The sequence below is a fragment of the Rhodamnia argentea genome, chromosome 5 (assembly GCF_020921035.1).
Source record: "Rhodamnia argentea isolate NSW1041297 chromosome 5, ASM2092103v1, whole genome shotgun sequence".
NCBI lineage: Eukaryota > Viridiplantae > Streptophyta > Magnoliopsida > Myrtales > Myrtaceae > Rhodamnia > Rhodamnia argentea.
In genome coordinates, this window is record NC_063154.1 from 13,464,770 (window position 1) to 13,480,858 (window position 16,089).

General features: G+C 41.1%; 1 protein-coding gene across 1 annotated transcript; it reads right to left on the bottom strand.

The window, feature by feature from the left end:
* Nucleotides 1–805: 805 nt before the first annotated feature.
* On the bottom strand, nucleotides 806–15,067 carry LOC115741962 (zinc finger CCCH domain-containing protein 19). Its single transcript, XM_030676013.2, has 10 exons — nucleotides 12,936–15,067; nucleotides 12,708–12,787; nucleotides 10,193–10,380; nucleotides 7,255–8,173; nucleotides 7,032–7,159; nucleotides 6,562–6,621; nucleotides 6,435–6,485; nucleotides 5,000–5,070; nucleotides 3,190–3,344; nucleotides 806–3,098 (listed from the first exon to the last, which is right to left on the bottom strand). Exons 1-10 carry the CDS (start codon nucleotides 14,834–14,836, stop codon nucleotides 922–924), a joined length of 5,730 nt encoding a protein of 1,909 aa, XP_030531873.2. The 5' UTR covers nucleotides 14,837–15,067; the 3' UTR covers nucleotides 806–921.
* Nucleotides 15,068–16,089: the final 1,022 nt, after the last annotated feature.

Genomic DNA, 16,089 nt, shown 5'->3' on the forward strand with positions numbered 1-16,089 from the left:
TGGTGATTATCAGCTAATCATTGAAGTAGATGTTGTTTGGAAACCTGGATCGGTCAGAGGTCTTTTAAACATTAAATAGGACGCAGAAAAAGAGCTGGACCTACCTGCATTTACCTTAATGCTCCATATTGTGTGGGTTGTAAATGTTATTCTGGGTGTGCAGACGTCAAAAGATTTGCATCAGTTCAAACTTGAATGATCTGTCCATACTCCTGTTAGCAATGTGGACTAGAAGAGAAAAGTACCTACGTGCCACAATATTGTGTATATCCATATAGGAGAAAATCCACGATCAACTCCAATTCAACCATGTCGAATGTCTGAGAAAGTACCTTTAAAGATCATGGTACATATCCAGTAAAGCAGTGGCCAAGCACTTGTTTTCCATTCAGGGACAAGAATAATATCAGGTTGTACTCCATCACCAGCTGTGATTCAGATATCTTGCTGAAGATATATACTGTATTGAAACAATTACCAAATCTATACATCTCTGCTGGAGATGAAAAGGCAACATAGGTACAGGCTCAACTTACTGACTCCTTTGAAGCTTAAGCTGCTTAAAGGATAAACAGAGTCGTGATAACTCCTGCATTGCTCCATTCTCAAATACGACCAAGAACATGCTTATGTCCAGCCCATTCATACAAATGTCAAGATCATGGTAAACCAAGTGTAAATCAAACAAAAGCAACATGAGTGACAAGTCAGATCAAGAAACATAACAGCAAACGTGTCCCTCTATGACCACCACGATAAACTGAGTGACCTAAGTGCAGGTATATCACACAAAGCAGAAAAGCAGATGAATAAAAGAGCTGCTAAACTTCATTTTACAATAATAAATATTCAACAGATTATACAGTGACAAAGATCTTCAGATTAAAATTACTGTATATAAGCTACTCTATCCTGCTAGAGTTAGTGCCTATAATTGCAAGAAGCTCCCTTCTTGCAATGACCACTCTCATGATACCACCTACACACCCCTTGCTCCCCTCTAAAGAAAGGCCTGCTCGAACCTCCTCCACCCCCACCTCCACTTCCACTACCGAATGAGGACTGCCTATTCCAACTCCTACCTCCACTGTGACCCGAATCTCGACCTCCTGGACCCCTGTCCCTTTTACCTGAGAACCTATCCCCATGCTGATTCTGTTCATTCCCCCACGTGCCCTGATTACCTGGTGCCACCCAACCAGTATTTGCATTTTGAGGTGGTGCCCCTCGTCCCAATATCACCGCTGGTCCAGGATTAGAATTTCCTTGCACAAATCCTTGGCCAGTTGGGACCCAACCCGAGTTCGGAACTCCAGATGCTTGTATTTGACCAGGAACGGACCAACCAGGATTCAAATTTCCAGGAGCCACCCAATTGACATTAGTATTCCCTGATACCTGACCTCCCCATCCAACGGACGGATTTCCAGGCATTTGCACCCAACCAGCATTTTGGTTCTCTGGTCCCACCACAGGAACAGTAGTATAAGTGCTTGTATTAGCACCCCAATTCATATTGGGTGGACCGGTGGACTGGAGATTTGATTGATCACCTGAACCGGCGGGTCTCCACGGATTTGCAAAAGCACCACTAGGATTACCCATGGCGAAGGAAGCAGAGTTTTGGACAGAAGAGGCAGCTTCACCCCATTGACCATGTACAGAAGGCTGTGATTGTACAGAAGACTGTGTGGACATACCACTTGGTTCCGACTTCTGAGACAGTGAATTTCCCCAGACTTGAGCATCACTATTGGACCTGGGTGATGACCCGACAATATCTGTCTTCGAGACTGGAGCCGACCCCCATCCATGAGAATTGACCGGCAGGTTATGGCTTCTCATAACCTGGACTAAGTTTTGGATAGTCGCAACATTACTTATCATGTCATTACCTGTGCTTCCAGAAGAATTAGCGAAATCAGCTGGTAGTTGAAGATGACCTGATGCTGTTGACTGAGGATGCACTTGAGAGGCACTTCCAGAGCTCAAAAGCATGTCCGTCTCTGGCCTAGGTACAGTAGCCACATCATGAGAACCATCTGGACCATTCATACTGCCTGATCCCGCGAAAGATGAAGAAGACGACTGCATCACTTGGCTACTACTTGGGACAACATTAGTTGAAGGTTGAGTAACTCCACTTCCAGGAATGATATTAGCACTGAGAATAGAACCAGTAGGTGACCATTTGCTTTCATCTGCCTGCCCCTTTTTTGAAGGAGTGGCATTTTGGCCCGGAGTGGGGGACGGGAGGTTCATACCAGAACCCCATTCGCTGGCAGAGAGCTTGGGTATCTCGACTGAAGATGCAGTACCTCTGCCAATACTTCGGCCACCTTCTGATCCCTGAGTTCCACGATTCTGGTCCAAGTTCGACTGCTTCCCAACCAGAAGTTCCGTTGCTTGCTGTGAGGGTGCACCCTGGGCTTTGTTAGAGAACTGGGATGACATATGTGGGCTTTGCACCATTTGAGCCTTCGGAAAACCACCTTCTGGCGGGTCTTTCAGAAACTTCCCGCTCAATGCATCAGTTAAAAGAATGGAGTCATCCTGCTTCTCAGTAGCTCTCCAAATTTTCAAATTGGCAGGAAAATACCCAGTGTTATTCCATTTACGCAGTTGTACCATGGAAAATGGCCCCTGAACTTTTCCAGATGGATCCTGGTAATGCCAGGTCTTCTCTGTTTCATTGACTTTGGGGGGAGCTTGTGGTGTATTCACTACATGAGAGACCCCTGGATTTTCATGGACAACCCTCTGGATTGACTCAGGCAGCACCCCAGGATTAGAAACTACCGCACTAATTTCAGAGGTTGGAGAAAATTTTGACTTCTCCCAACTGCTGAATTGCTGTGTTTCTCTCTCTCTGGTCTGATTCCACACGCTTTGGTTCACTGTCTCACCAGCTTCAGTAGCATCATCCCCTCTAATTAAAGTGCCTTTATTAGAAAAATTTCGGGTCAATTCTCTGCCAGTGTTTGTATAAGCCCTTGCTCCACTCCAGGAATCAGTTGGTGCAGAACCTCCTTTCTGGGGAGATATTGGATCCCTCCCCCTCCCACTCAAGCCAGAACCTCTTGCTCCCGCATAACTCTCTGCATGGACAAGAAGTACGATAAGAACAGAGAACACAATGCAGAAATCAGGTATTCATTTTTATACTGCCTACTGAAAAAAGAGATGTACCTTGTCTTCTCTGATCAGCTTCACCTTCATCATCATCAGACTCGTAGCTTGGATCCATTTTTGGATCTGAATGTATTTCCGGAACCTCCTCAAGTCTCCGTTGGCGCTCCTCAGGTGTTTTTAGAACCTGCAATTTTTCTACACATTCTCTAAGCGTAAAAGAAAGTCAAGGATAACTTCAGATTCACTTTACAAGTGATGTTATAGAATACCATTAACAGGTTTATTAGATTTCAGGCCCTTTCCTGAATGGTGAGGTGTTGGGAGAAAACAATGTGGTCACATGACAATAATGAGATTTATTGTAGTGGAGCTTGAAAGTCTAAGCTTAGGAAGGCTGAGAGGCAAGTGTAGCTAGTTTTGATTCTAAAAACAGCAAAAAACATCATCATATGGGTCACTGAAACAACCAATGTCTGAAGACCAGTCAAGACCACCACTATTGCAAAATGTTTCACCACCCAAGACTGCAAACAACCAACACATATCAACACAACAGTGAGAATGGATGCAATCTGAAATGCAGGTAAAAGGGCGTATCAGGATTGACAATTACCTTTTACTTTTTGATTAATCTAAATATGCAACGCCTGCACTTTGACTTTTTTTTAACCCCAGATGCTTGAAACTTTCGCAAAATAAATATTGACAGGTAGACTCACATATAACTTCATCATAATATTTGAAAATTGGGTAACATTCACTGGAAGGCAAAAAAGAATTTGTGCTTATTTTTAAGTGGAAACGAACAAAACCTAAACCTAACTCATGAAACTGGATTTACGTTTGTCCAGCCAGTCAAATACACAACCAATTCATGTTTGTTCAAAGTTGACAAAAAACTCATTGCATATTGCCAGCCAAAATTCACTGAATGATTCCCCTCATACAAAAAAATCAGAAATCTGAAGGAGTATTAGTGTTTGACAGGATCATAAAATCACTTAGAATAGTTAAATGTACCAACTTTTTGATTCGATTCCCGATTCACCACTTCAGAAAATTCAATCAAATTCAACATCTAGGATTCATCTTAAAGCTAATATATCCTTAACCCCTTAAAACAAAATTTGGATTAGGACTTACAAAGATCTGATAATTAAATACGCTAAGCAACTAAATCAAAGCTCAAAAGATTATGTTAAATGCATTGACTAGACATTATGTGAATTTCCTATAATCACACTAACCATCGAAGGACTTCTTCAACATTCTTCTCCTTCATCTTCCTCTCTTTGTTACTCTTTAACAAAATGTAGGAGGCAATATCAACTTGCAATTCTTCACGGTCATTACTTATAAGATCATGATATTGACATATGAATCAATTTTCCTATTATATAAGGGCGAGCAGGGGAGGAGTTGGGAGAGTCTACTTCTAGAAAAAGCAAGTGTCATAATTCAACAATTTTTGCTTTATTTGAGCTAGAAACATAGTTCTTTGTTCATAAATCATGATAGAGACATGAAGACCTGCAGCCCACTGCATATTTGCTTCAAAGGAATATATTAGCAAAGTAAAAAAGCAACAGAAGAAATGCAGGCAAAAAGAGGGAGAAAGGGGAGAGGGGATGGGGACGGAAGAGAAAAGGGAGCAGGAGATGATCAATTAAAAACTAATTTAGCCCCGCTTTTTCGCATATGCAGCTTATGAACAAGTAGATTAATGTGTAAAAACAGGCAGCAGAACAGTCCCACAAGAGCATCACCATAGCATTATTCCAGCGTGCAGAATTTGACTGCGAAAAGTCACTGTAAAAGTAAAACGCATGTTGCACTTAAGAAAAGTCCAAAATGCTAAGAAGGATATTCTTTTCGGTGACCTTTTTCACTTGCTCGATCACGAAGGTGACTGAGTCGCAAAACTTCTGCCTCCAGCCACTGCATCAGTAGAAAGAAAACCATTCCTATCATTACCAGAAATAGATAGCAATTTATCTCTATTGACTGGGCTTTAATCGGAAGATGAGAGGGAAAATATGCTACTGTTCTATCTAGAAAGCTGAGAGCTATTTTTGACATGCAACAAATTTATTAAGCTGGGCTGTAATAAATAACTGTCTGAGCATGCCCAGACACTGCTAAAATATACACATGTTCAGCAAAGTCAATCGAACAAAAATAAGTAATGTTCATTTTGACCCTAAATAGAAAAGATCTACGAGAAATTGGCCTATTTGCCTCTTAAAATGCTTTAGTTGCAAACTTGAAGCCAATGCCATTACAGTTCAGATCGCATGCCGATCCACATTTTTTTGCCTGCCTTTCTTCGAAAACAATCATGAGCAAGATTCTAATCCATCATGCAGTTTTCATTCCTGAAACCATAAAGAAGCCTTAGAGGCTTAGAGTATGTTCTTATTGTTGTAGTTTCGATGCAGAAATGCTGCGATGTGCTGAACTATGTTTAATGTAACAATTTGGCAAGCAAATTCCAATATGATCCAGCAATTAATACATTTAACCTTTCTATATGATTTAAGGGCAAATTAGTTCTAAACACAAAGCAACTTTTATTAAAACACTTTTGATTCCAAAAGTACAAAAATAAAAACAAAAACATATATAATCACCCTTTAGTTGTTGTTTGAAAATTGACTTTTAACTGCTTCAGCTTTCATCTGCTTCTACCTTTAAAGATTTGCCACATGCTATACAAAAAAGCTGCAACTATCTGATAGTAGAAGCAGCTGCCAAAGTGTTGCAGCAAGGACGTTACCTTTCAATTAATGCCATCCTAAGTGACATGCCATCAATGACAAAATTACCATACATATTTCAAGACGAAACCTCAGTGGAAAGCTTGGGTATTCTAGCTTGAATCCAAACGAGGGCAGAACGACTAGGTCAGTTGGCAGGAACTCAACCAAATATTACTGTTTCTGCAGCTGATTTGACACAAGTTTAGTTCCATTTACTTCTCAAATATGCACCCTTAATCTGCATTTCTATGATTGATTTGGGTGGGACAAGACGCGCGCAATTCAAATATAACATGAGCAAACTTGAATCCTAGTGGTCTGACATAGAGATACGCCCCCAATCCCCTCCCATGGTGTACTAACCCACCATTATTCAACCTGCCAAGTCTTCTTTTAAAATGCAAACACAGCTTTTAGAAAAGACACCATTATGCAGCTTGACAAGTTGAACATGAACCAATAGTCTACAAGTAGAAATTGTCTATGTAAGTAGCAAAAGTAATAAATATCAACAGTTCGAGTAGGTCTGAGCAAGAAAATTACATCTTTGACTCTTACTGCCTGGAGCGCTATGGCCTTTTCCTGAATATCACCCTACAAAAATCACAGAAATTTTCAGGTTGAAATGTTTTGAAGAAAAGAGAAAAAAAAGATAGACAGCAAATATTACCACAGTCAGACGGTCGATAAGTCCGCATTTTATGCTCTGCCGCAGGCGCTTGCATTCGTCCTAGAACAGCAGGAGTAGATGCACTGTTTAACAAACAGAATATCCTATACTGTCGAAGGAGGAAGTGCCATTTATCTAGAAAATTCCACTTATATAATTTTATGAAGTGACTGTATTTAATCATTGGTTCTCCTAGTAGTAACTTCTGACGACAAGCTATTGACATCAATAGCTCGAAAGCAAGATCAAGAAAAAACTTCAAATTCATCAATCACTTGATTACGTCATTGTATCAACCAAGAAGAAAATCATCAACAACTAGGACTTTGCTAGTGAGCAAACTCAAGAAACCACAACTCACCTATATCTTATTGCAAAGGACTTCAAAGAAAAGGTCACCCAAAATCAACATCATGCAAATGCAAAATAGGAAAACAAAAATAAACCAATTGAATATCCAAATGCATTACCTCAGTAAAATCTTGGTTGGAGATTATATCAACTGATATAACCTCAGACTTGTTCAGATTATATATTTCCAGAAGATAATCTGTCATCTTTTTGCCAACTTTGTATGGCTCCGGAGCTTTGGTAGTACCTGGAGGTACAATGGAATACATACTTGACAATCTCGTTACCCGTTTGGAAAAACTTTACTGTCTCTATAGAATTGATGGGAAGCAAGACACATACCGATTATGGGGACTAATCTATACAGATCTTGCTTTTGATTGCTACCAGAAATTCTTATCCTGACAAAAGAGCCAACAACTTTATCATGAAATGTCCCAACATCTTCAATCAACTCCTCCACCAGATTACGACGCAAGTAAATCAGATTGACATTGTGTGTATCAATAGCTGCAAAGTCATCAAGGTTAGACTGAAGTCCTCTCTCATCATTCTTTTTTCGCTTTTTGCGTCTCTTCTCTTTAACCGCCTTTATTGAAGCATCAGAGTTTCCATTAACATCAATTTGACTGGCATCAGTATCAACAACACTCCCTTGAAGATCATCTGTATCTTCCTTCATAAGAAAGTGAGATTCAAGAAGCCTCAGCATTTCGAAATGCCCGACACGTGGCTTGCCAAAGAGATTTTGAAGCCTTGAGTCACAAATTATTTGACTTTTCCGCCGAGGATCTCTGAGTTTGTTGCTTTTTATATATTCTAACAAGAGAGCTTGTACATCAAACTGAGAAAGAACTGATCTATCACCATTTCTCATGTGCATCACAAACTCCAAAAGCTCCTTTGATGCCCACTCAACACTGTCATTTGCAGAAGGATCTTCCCTACTAACTTGAGTTGATCTGGTCAGCAAGTACTTTTCCTTATTGCGTGATTTTGATTGTTTCTTTGCCTTCCTCCTTTTAGAGACAGTTACTTCTGCATTTCCAGAAGAATTGTCTGAACCCGATCCTCCATCATCATTAGCATCATAAAGTTCATCAGGAGATTCTTGTTTCCCTGAAGTTACATCAGATCCTTTCCACGGGTTCTTAGCCCGTGAAAGCTCCTCCAAAGTTAGAGAAAGCCTCTCTTTTAAGCTAGTATAGTAATCCTTGAACAGGTATTCCCAGCTGCTTTTGTCATCAAAATCTACTTGACCCTGCAAGGACATCAAATACCAAGCATACCCACTAATAAGATGACATCACAGGATTGGAGGATACAGAGTAGATTCAGGAAAAAGGAAACACATATAGCAGCTCCAAATAAGAAAAAATTATGTAGCACACAACTGAGAATATGCGATGCCAATTGACAAAAAGCCTGCTTAGCCCAAAAGAAAAGCATGTCTTCTGGCAACACATTTCATTGCACAACTTTTCAAGATACATTCCAGATTTAAGCTCTTTTTGTGAAAGGGTTGGGAACCCCTTGGTGCCTCATAGTGAATTTTTCTCCACTATTAAAAATATAACTTCTCGGAAGACATCATACCTCATAGTAACAAAGAGGTTTCTAATGCCAATTAAACAGACCCCCGAAAACAGAAGAGTCGAAGAGATTGCACCGTTCAGTCAAATACACACACAAAAAAAAAAAAAAAGGCTTAAGAACTTCATTTTCGGGAATGTGACGCAAGAAAGGACCTGCCAGTCTCTAAATGTAAGTGCAGATTCATTCCCATAGTGTTAGGGGTTGGTCAAACGACAACTGCAATAATGTAGTGATTACATTTTTGAAAGCTTGAAGTGGAGTTTATCTGTTGACGTGAAATGCAATCTCAAGACCTGTTCGTCACTAGAATAGAATCTCTTCTATATAGAAAGCATATCCATTCACACATTTCAAACACAAACTTTTACCACAATTCCATACATGCATTTTGTTAAGGTGACCTACCATAATATGCTACAACTAGATGATGGACAAGACCATAATGTTAATAGTCCAGCCAACCATCATACTTCACTGTTCGGAAATTGAATTCAAATGTCTCCAATCTTACAATATTTTAGAAGCTTTTCCTAAACTAATTCTTATCATTAAACATTTTATTCCTCTTCGTGTATTGACAATTTTTTTCTTTTACCCACACGTATAAGTACGCTTTTTGGCTATAAAGATAGTCATTGAATTACAGCACAAAAATAGAACAAATGATGAATGGCTATTATGAGCTTTGGTTCACAAAAGAGTAGCTATCAAAAGACTATATTAAATTGGTCGATGGACTTTCCCAAAGTACAATCTAGAAAATTAATTGTGACGTGAATTGTTTTGTGCAGACCCAATTTGTACCAAATTTGATAAGTCTTGTGGTGATTGTAGCGAAGGAGGTAATGAATAGAGTTGAAATAGTGGTGGTTGTATTGGTTTAGAAGTTGCGGCACAGGTGACCTGAGGGCGGCAGAGGAGGCACGTCATGGTATTCCATCTTGGCACTCTACTACTACTACATCTTTTTAGTCAATAAATGCTGAGAACCAGAGACATTTGTATGTGGCCGAGGGAAGAGGCTCAATATTCGTTTATTGCTACCATTATAATGCTTCCAACTACAACTGCAACTAAGGAAAAAAATAATGACAATTCAAACACTAAAAAGCCACATCAAAGTGAATATGCCTTTTTCCTCAATATATTTAGTAAGCTTTCAGTTAGAAACTACACATCTAGGTTCTCTCATACATAAGGGTGTTGAGGAACTTTTAAGGTTATTGTTACGGCACCCCACTTGCCACTCATGTGAATTAAATAGAATAGTGGATGCAGAAAAAACCAAACTTCCCACTTGTAGTTCCACTATGCCTTTTTCACATCAGTGTGTCAAACACGCTATGAGAGTTTAAATCCTTCAAGCATTGACACCCACTTTTAAAACATCCAAATTAATCAGAACAAACCGAGCAGCTGATACTCAGTTTCGTACAATTCACACAAATACAACCAATGGAATTTCTAAAAGTAATGAATCCATGGACAGGACTCTCTCTTCCCCACCAGCAACCCCCACCACCACAACAGCTTCAACTCAATGTGAATATTTCAGCTGTGCACTAACACAGAAAAGGGCAACGACATAGGATAAGAATGGCAAATCACTGGACTTGCAAGTATCCATCTAAAAAAGCTGCATTAGAATCTCTGAGTTACACATGACAATTTGAAGGGCACATACCACGTCCTTGCTCCCCTGCTCATTACTCTCGATCATCATGACCGTTCTCATGCACGTTTCACAGAATCCTTTGTTTCCTCTCACACATAGGATAACAGCATCTCTGATGCAACCCTTGCATAATGAAAATGTACAAGTATAACACATGTAGTATGCATTCTTCTCACAGTTGCTACAGAGGTGCCAACCTGTACAATAACAAACAAAGTATATCATATGACAATTGACAAGAGCACTGAAAGAAAAGGTCAGGACACTGGACCAAACAAAAGGCGTTAGCATGAGGCCGTGAAGAGTTAGTGGATACACAATGAGAGACATTTTCATATTCAAACTGCCTTAAGATTACCAAACCTTACATGCTGTGAATTATAGCCCTGAAAATATTCCACTATCTCAGCAATTTAAAGCAATCATGACCGCAAGGAGAAACAGTCTAATAAAATTTAGTGTGCACCATGTGTAATAGATGACATAACATAGCAACTCAATGAAGTGACAAAGCAGCTTGCATTATGGATGAGTTGGTTCTTTGCTTCCATTATCAAAATGAATTTGGCAACACTTGACTGGCTGTTACAGCAATACCAGAATCACCAAATAAAAGTGTAATGAAAAGTGCTTTCTTTACCTATAGTCTGTAAGGTCCCCATCCAATAGGATGGTCAGATGACAAGGTAGTAAACTTTGTGAAATAACATCGAAAAGTTTAATGAAATTCATAGACTGATGACAAACTACATACAATATTAAACAACAGAATTTAAATAGTGTCATTCTCATAATTCTAAAGTGCAAAAGAGCATATTAAGTTCTTAAGTAATATACGTCCACACAACTAGTCACGGACAGTTCAAATTTGTTTAATTATTTTATTTCAGATAATCATGAAAAGAAATCATGCAAAATTGAAATCATCAGACCTCCCCTCTAGACTCATGATATAAGAAAGAATCATCATAAAATCTAGACAAAAACAAGAGGAATTTACTGATGAAGAATAAACTCTCGAAGGAAAACATGGAACAATGCACTAATGCAGTTGAAGAAGGAACTTGAGATCACTTTGTGGTCATTGCTAAAGCCCTCAAAGCCAACCATCTCATAAAGCCTAATATGGCTTTGCAAACGAGAGATGAGAGTGGCAGCTCAGTTTTTAAGTTCTTTCAAGTATCAACTTTGCAAGTTCTCATTGCCCTAATCTGCTCAGAGCTCAGGGTTTGCTTTTATCTTCTTCCTTTTCTTCTTGAATTTGGTATTAAAGGAGCAATATGTTCCACTAAAGCCAAATAGGATTCTTTCACCTTAAAATATCTTGGATACGTTAGATCCCCAACAAAGAGCGCCTATGAATTACATGAGCCAGTTTATGATCCAACAGGCAATCTTGTCCAAGTTCACAAGATGTAATTCTTAGGCCAATGCTTTTAACTGAGCTAACACCATTCTTCACTTCTGGCTTATAAAATTGCACCATTTAACGTGCCAAATTGCTGAAATAAATATGATGTAATTTAAGTGCAAGATACTTTCCCAACTGCAATGCCTTCTACAATTTCGTTGCACTTAGCATTCATCCAACTTTTAGCATCCTCATTTTGAAGTACAGTACCCCCTTTGGTAGGCAACAAGCTAATCTGCATTTCACCGTCTCCAAGAGTACTTTGGCAAGTTTCTATAGTGTAAAAGTACAGGCACCAATAACTAGTAATACATGACCTTGAGTCCAGTCAGAATCTGAAATTTGCTAAAACTTAGGGTCTTTTTATAATATAGTTTGAGAAGAGTTTTTTTCCCCTCCAGATTTTGAAACCACAGGAAAGAACAAATCCTAACAAATTCAAGATGACCCTATATTATATATATATATATATATATATATATATATATATATATGCTTACAAAAGTTTCAGGTGTTCACCATTAAATTTAAGTCAAATTTAAAATGCTACAAGAAAAGGAAAAAAATGACAAGTTCAAAGTTAAATCATTCCAAAAGCACCCTTAATTACGACGTATCACTAGGTCCATCCCTGTAGAAAAATTAATCAGAGTGTTCCTCTTCGTATTAAGCAAGCCTATTGGAAGGAATAAGACGTCAACAAACTTTCAGAGGAATTAAGAATAAAGCAGATGACAACACCAACTTCCATGCCAAATTCACACAAGTTAAAAAACAAATCTAGCAGAACTATTACTCACAGAGAGAAGTTTGATTTTATCAGTCAACCTGTTTGCAAGTACAAGAATCTGCAGTTCCCGTTTCTCGAAGAAACTTACAATTCCAAAGGAATAAACAAGAACAATTGCAACTGTGAGACCTAAGTCTCTAGCTACATCTTTAACAAAATAGAAATGCCTGAATCAACATTCCAAGTTGACGAAGGTTCAATGGATGGCTACAACAAAACTAAAGTTACTGTCAAAGCATTTAAAACAAAGGCAGTGAACTTCTCAAGTCAATCAAGGCCCACCTACGTATGTATTCCGATTGAACCAGAAAAGAAAGGCTTACCACAGTTCCAGCGCCCCTTGGTTCGAAAAAAAGCCTCATCACGATTCACACACGAAGGATGATATACCTTAGGGCATCCCCTAAATATAAGAAACAAAAAGATCAGTCTCATTTAACAATGCAAATGGTTTTGCTTTCAAAACCGGTTCCTAATCATATCAAAAGCAAGCAAATACAAAACTGCAAGTACACCCATCAAAGGGAAACAATCTCAGAAGCTGGGCACACCTGCGATCACATAGCACAAGTTCACCCCCATCAAAACAGATGAAGCATACATCCTCTTCCATCTTCTTCCTTGTAGGAGCCTTAACTCCCTTAGAAATCCTTCCCCGCTTCCTCTTTTGACCACCAATTCTATTTGTTTCATCAACCTTCTCCATCTCATCCAAGACATCTGTCTCCTCAGCAACATCAGTGTCCTCATGCACCTCCATTTCATCAACTGCTTCTGTATCCCCTGCCACATCATCCATCTCTTGATCCTCTAACTCGATATGCTCTGCTACATCAGAAAACTCCACTTTTTCAACTGGGTCCCCAACTAACACAACACCCTCTGCAACATCAGTAATTTCCAAAGTTTCCCTCTCCTCAGTATCCACCAAGCTCACAACTGCTGTGCCAACAACTGCATCATCAACCATCATATCCTTTTCCACAACAGCAATGCCATCCGTATTGTCCACCGGTGCAATGACTTCCATGGCACGAGCCATGCCCATGTCCTCATCAATATCCTCCAGCGCCTGAGTTTCTTCCTCTTGAGCAACCTCTTTATCCATCGTTTCCATAATGGCATCTCTTCCTGTATCCTCCTCTGGAGCCCTACCCACATCAGCACCCTGCTCTGCCTCAATCTCCTCAAGCTCTTTTGCACCAATTTCTGTATCCTCCATGGGTTTCTCATTTCCAAAAGCATCACCCTCCTGCTTATCCTCTGCCACCTTCATATCCTCCACTTCAACAACCCCAGCATCATACTCTGCCACTTCATTGAATGCCACAACGTTGTCAACCTCTTCCATCTCTTTTCCGTCCTCAGCTCCTTTAACCTGCTGTGCAACTACCAACACATCATCGGCCTGCTCACAGCGCATCTCCTCAACCTCCGTGGCCAGTCCCTCCTGCATATCCCCCGCCACCCTCCCGTCCTCCGCTGCAACAACACCAGCATCATCCTCTGCCACTCTATTGAAAGCCATAACACCACTGACCTCTCCTTTAACCTGCTGTGCAACTTCCAACACATCATCACCCCGCACACTGCACATCTCCTCCACCTCTGTGGCAGGTATTCCTTGTCCATCACTCACCTCCCTGTTCTCCACCACCACATCATTGCCGGCCATCACCTTCTTCTCCTCCACATCAGACATTCCTGCCCCCCCAGCAGCTGCTCTATTCTCGCCTGCTTCCGCCAAGCCCTCGTCCATCTTGTTTTCAGCCTCAGCCCCATCCTGTACCACATCAACCGCTGAAACTGCAGCCCGTATACCCTCCGACTGCTCAGCACCTCTCTCCAGCTGGGAAAACTCTGCCTTTGTAACCTTCGCTCCTGTTTCTTCTCCTCCGATTGCATCCCCACCACCATTTCTGCTTTGAGGAGGTGGCGACTCCACAGCACCCTTCTCCAGCTGGGAAATCTCTGTGTTGGCAACCTTTGCTCCTGTTTCTTCTCCGCCGAATGCATATCCACCATCATTTGCGCTTTGCGGAGGTGGTGACCCTGGCAGCGACGGGTCCAATTCCGTGGCTATTGGCATCTCCGCCACGGAGACAGACTGATTGTCAACCACAGCACAATCCCCACGTCCCGTCCCAGAAACTGGCTCTCCATCATCTCCCGCCATGACCGGCAATGCAGACTCGGGCTCCATTTCCGATTGCTCCCGACGCGATGCTCCCTCCACCGCTTCCCTAACTCGAACACTATCTCCGTCGATTTCCTCTCCACTCCTCGGCGACTCACGCGGCTCCGTTCCCAACCCCGACGCACTCTCCCCGACGGTCGGCAAACGAGCAGGCTCGCCCTCGCATTGAGCCTCAGCGAATCCGAGCTCCCGCCGCGCGTCCCCGCTCTCCGTCACGGTGACGCCACGCGATGGATCTTCCTCCTCGGCTTCCATGGAGCTCCCACCGCACGAATTGAACCCCGAAGAACTCGCGAAATCAAAAAACCCTAGGGTTCTCTACCTGACGAAATCGGTGACGTGACGAATGAATCGCAGACGAAGAGGGACACGAGCCTCGCAGGGGACTGTCGAAAAGGCAGAGAGAAACCTTTTCGATTTAGGGATAACTCGCTTATATAGAGAGAGAAAGACACACAGAGAGAGAAGAGGGAGTGTTCTTGTTCCGCCTGTGTGACGGGGAGAGGAGACAACAACACAAGAACAACAAAATATCCGATATTAAAAAAATGCTAAATAAAATAAAGTTGGCCTCTTGGGACAAGTGGTGACGTCATGGAAGATTTTTCAGCGGTTACTTTTGTTTCGGTAGTATCGGCATATCGTCGCGTCCCGCTTCACAGCCAGTGTTCCCACGTTGTTAGCCCCGAGTGCCCAGTGGACCTCCTTTTCTCAACAAACCTCTCTTAGCTCTCTAGATTTAGATCAAATCTCAATTATATTATGAATTTTTTTTTTGAAAAATTTCAAATAATGACATAAAGTGTTCTTATTTTTTTAAATAAAAATATGAAATAGATCTTATTTTAAATAAGGGCCAGAATAATACTCTTTGTTTAAAAAAAAAAGACCTGGCCAAGAGTATTTTAGTTATTTACCTTTTATGGATCTTTTCTTTTTTTTTTTTCTTTTTATTCTTCTTTTCTTCCCTTCCTTGTGGAAATAGCCACCGGTCGGCGAGGCCCGGGCGGCCTCACCTATGGGCGACGAGGGCAGCCCTTGCCCGATCCCAGGTGGCCGTCGAGGGCGGCCTCGCCGGATCGGGCAAGGCGAGGCCGAAGTGGCGGCTCAAGAAAGGAAGAAGAAGCCAAAGCTGCGATCGCCAACTGGGAATGAAGCTGTCCCCAATGTTTGGTGAATCACTTGCTCGACCAAACTCCATGTTTTAACATAGCGCAGGCAATAAAGAAGAAGAATAAGAAAGAAGAAAGAAGAATGAAAGAGTGAGAACTAGTGATTCTTTTGGTGGCCACAACCACCGATCCTGCGTCCATCGATCCCGCTAATGCCGTCTTGGCCCCGCCCGATTGGACCCCTAGTCCCTCCCTTTAAGTCATCCACCCTCAATTGAGTCATAAAAAAAAAAAAATTTAGCCTCTCTTCTTCAACTTGCATTGTCTTGAACGATGTTTGATTTGAGTGGCTTTTTTTTTTTTGGGCGATGTTATGCTTTTTTGTAATTTGGGGTT

Excerpts from the sequence above, each read along its gene's own strand:
- LOC115741962 (XM_030676013.2), bottom strand. The coding sequence starts at position 14,836 with ATGGAAGCCGAGGAGGAAGATCCATCGCGTGGCGTCACCGTGACGGAG. Across the intron at positions 12,788-12,935 it reads CTTGTGCTATGTGATCGCAG|GGGATGCCCTAAGGTATATC; the intron begins GTGTGCCCAGCT and ends TCTTATATTTAG. Across the intron at positions 3,099-3,189 it reads AGCTGATCAGAGAAGACAAG|AGAGTTATGCGGGAGCAAGA; the intron begins GTACATCTCTTT and ends TTGTCCATGCAG.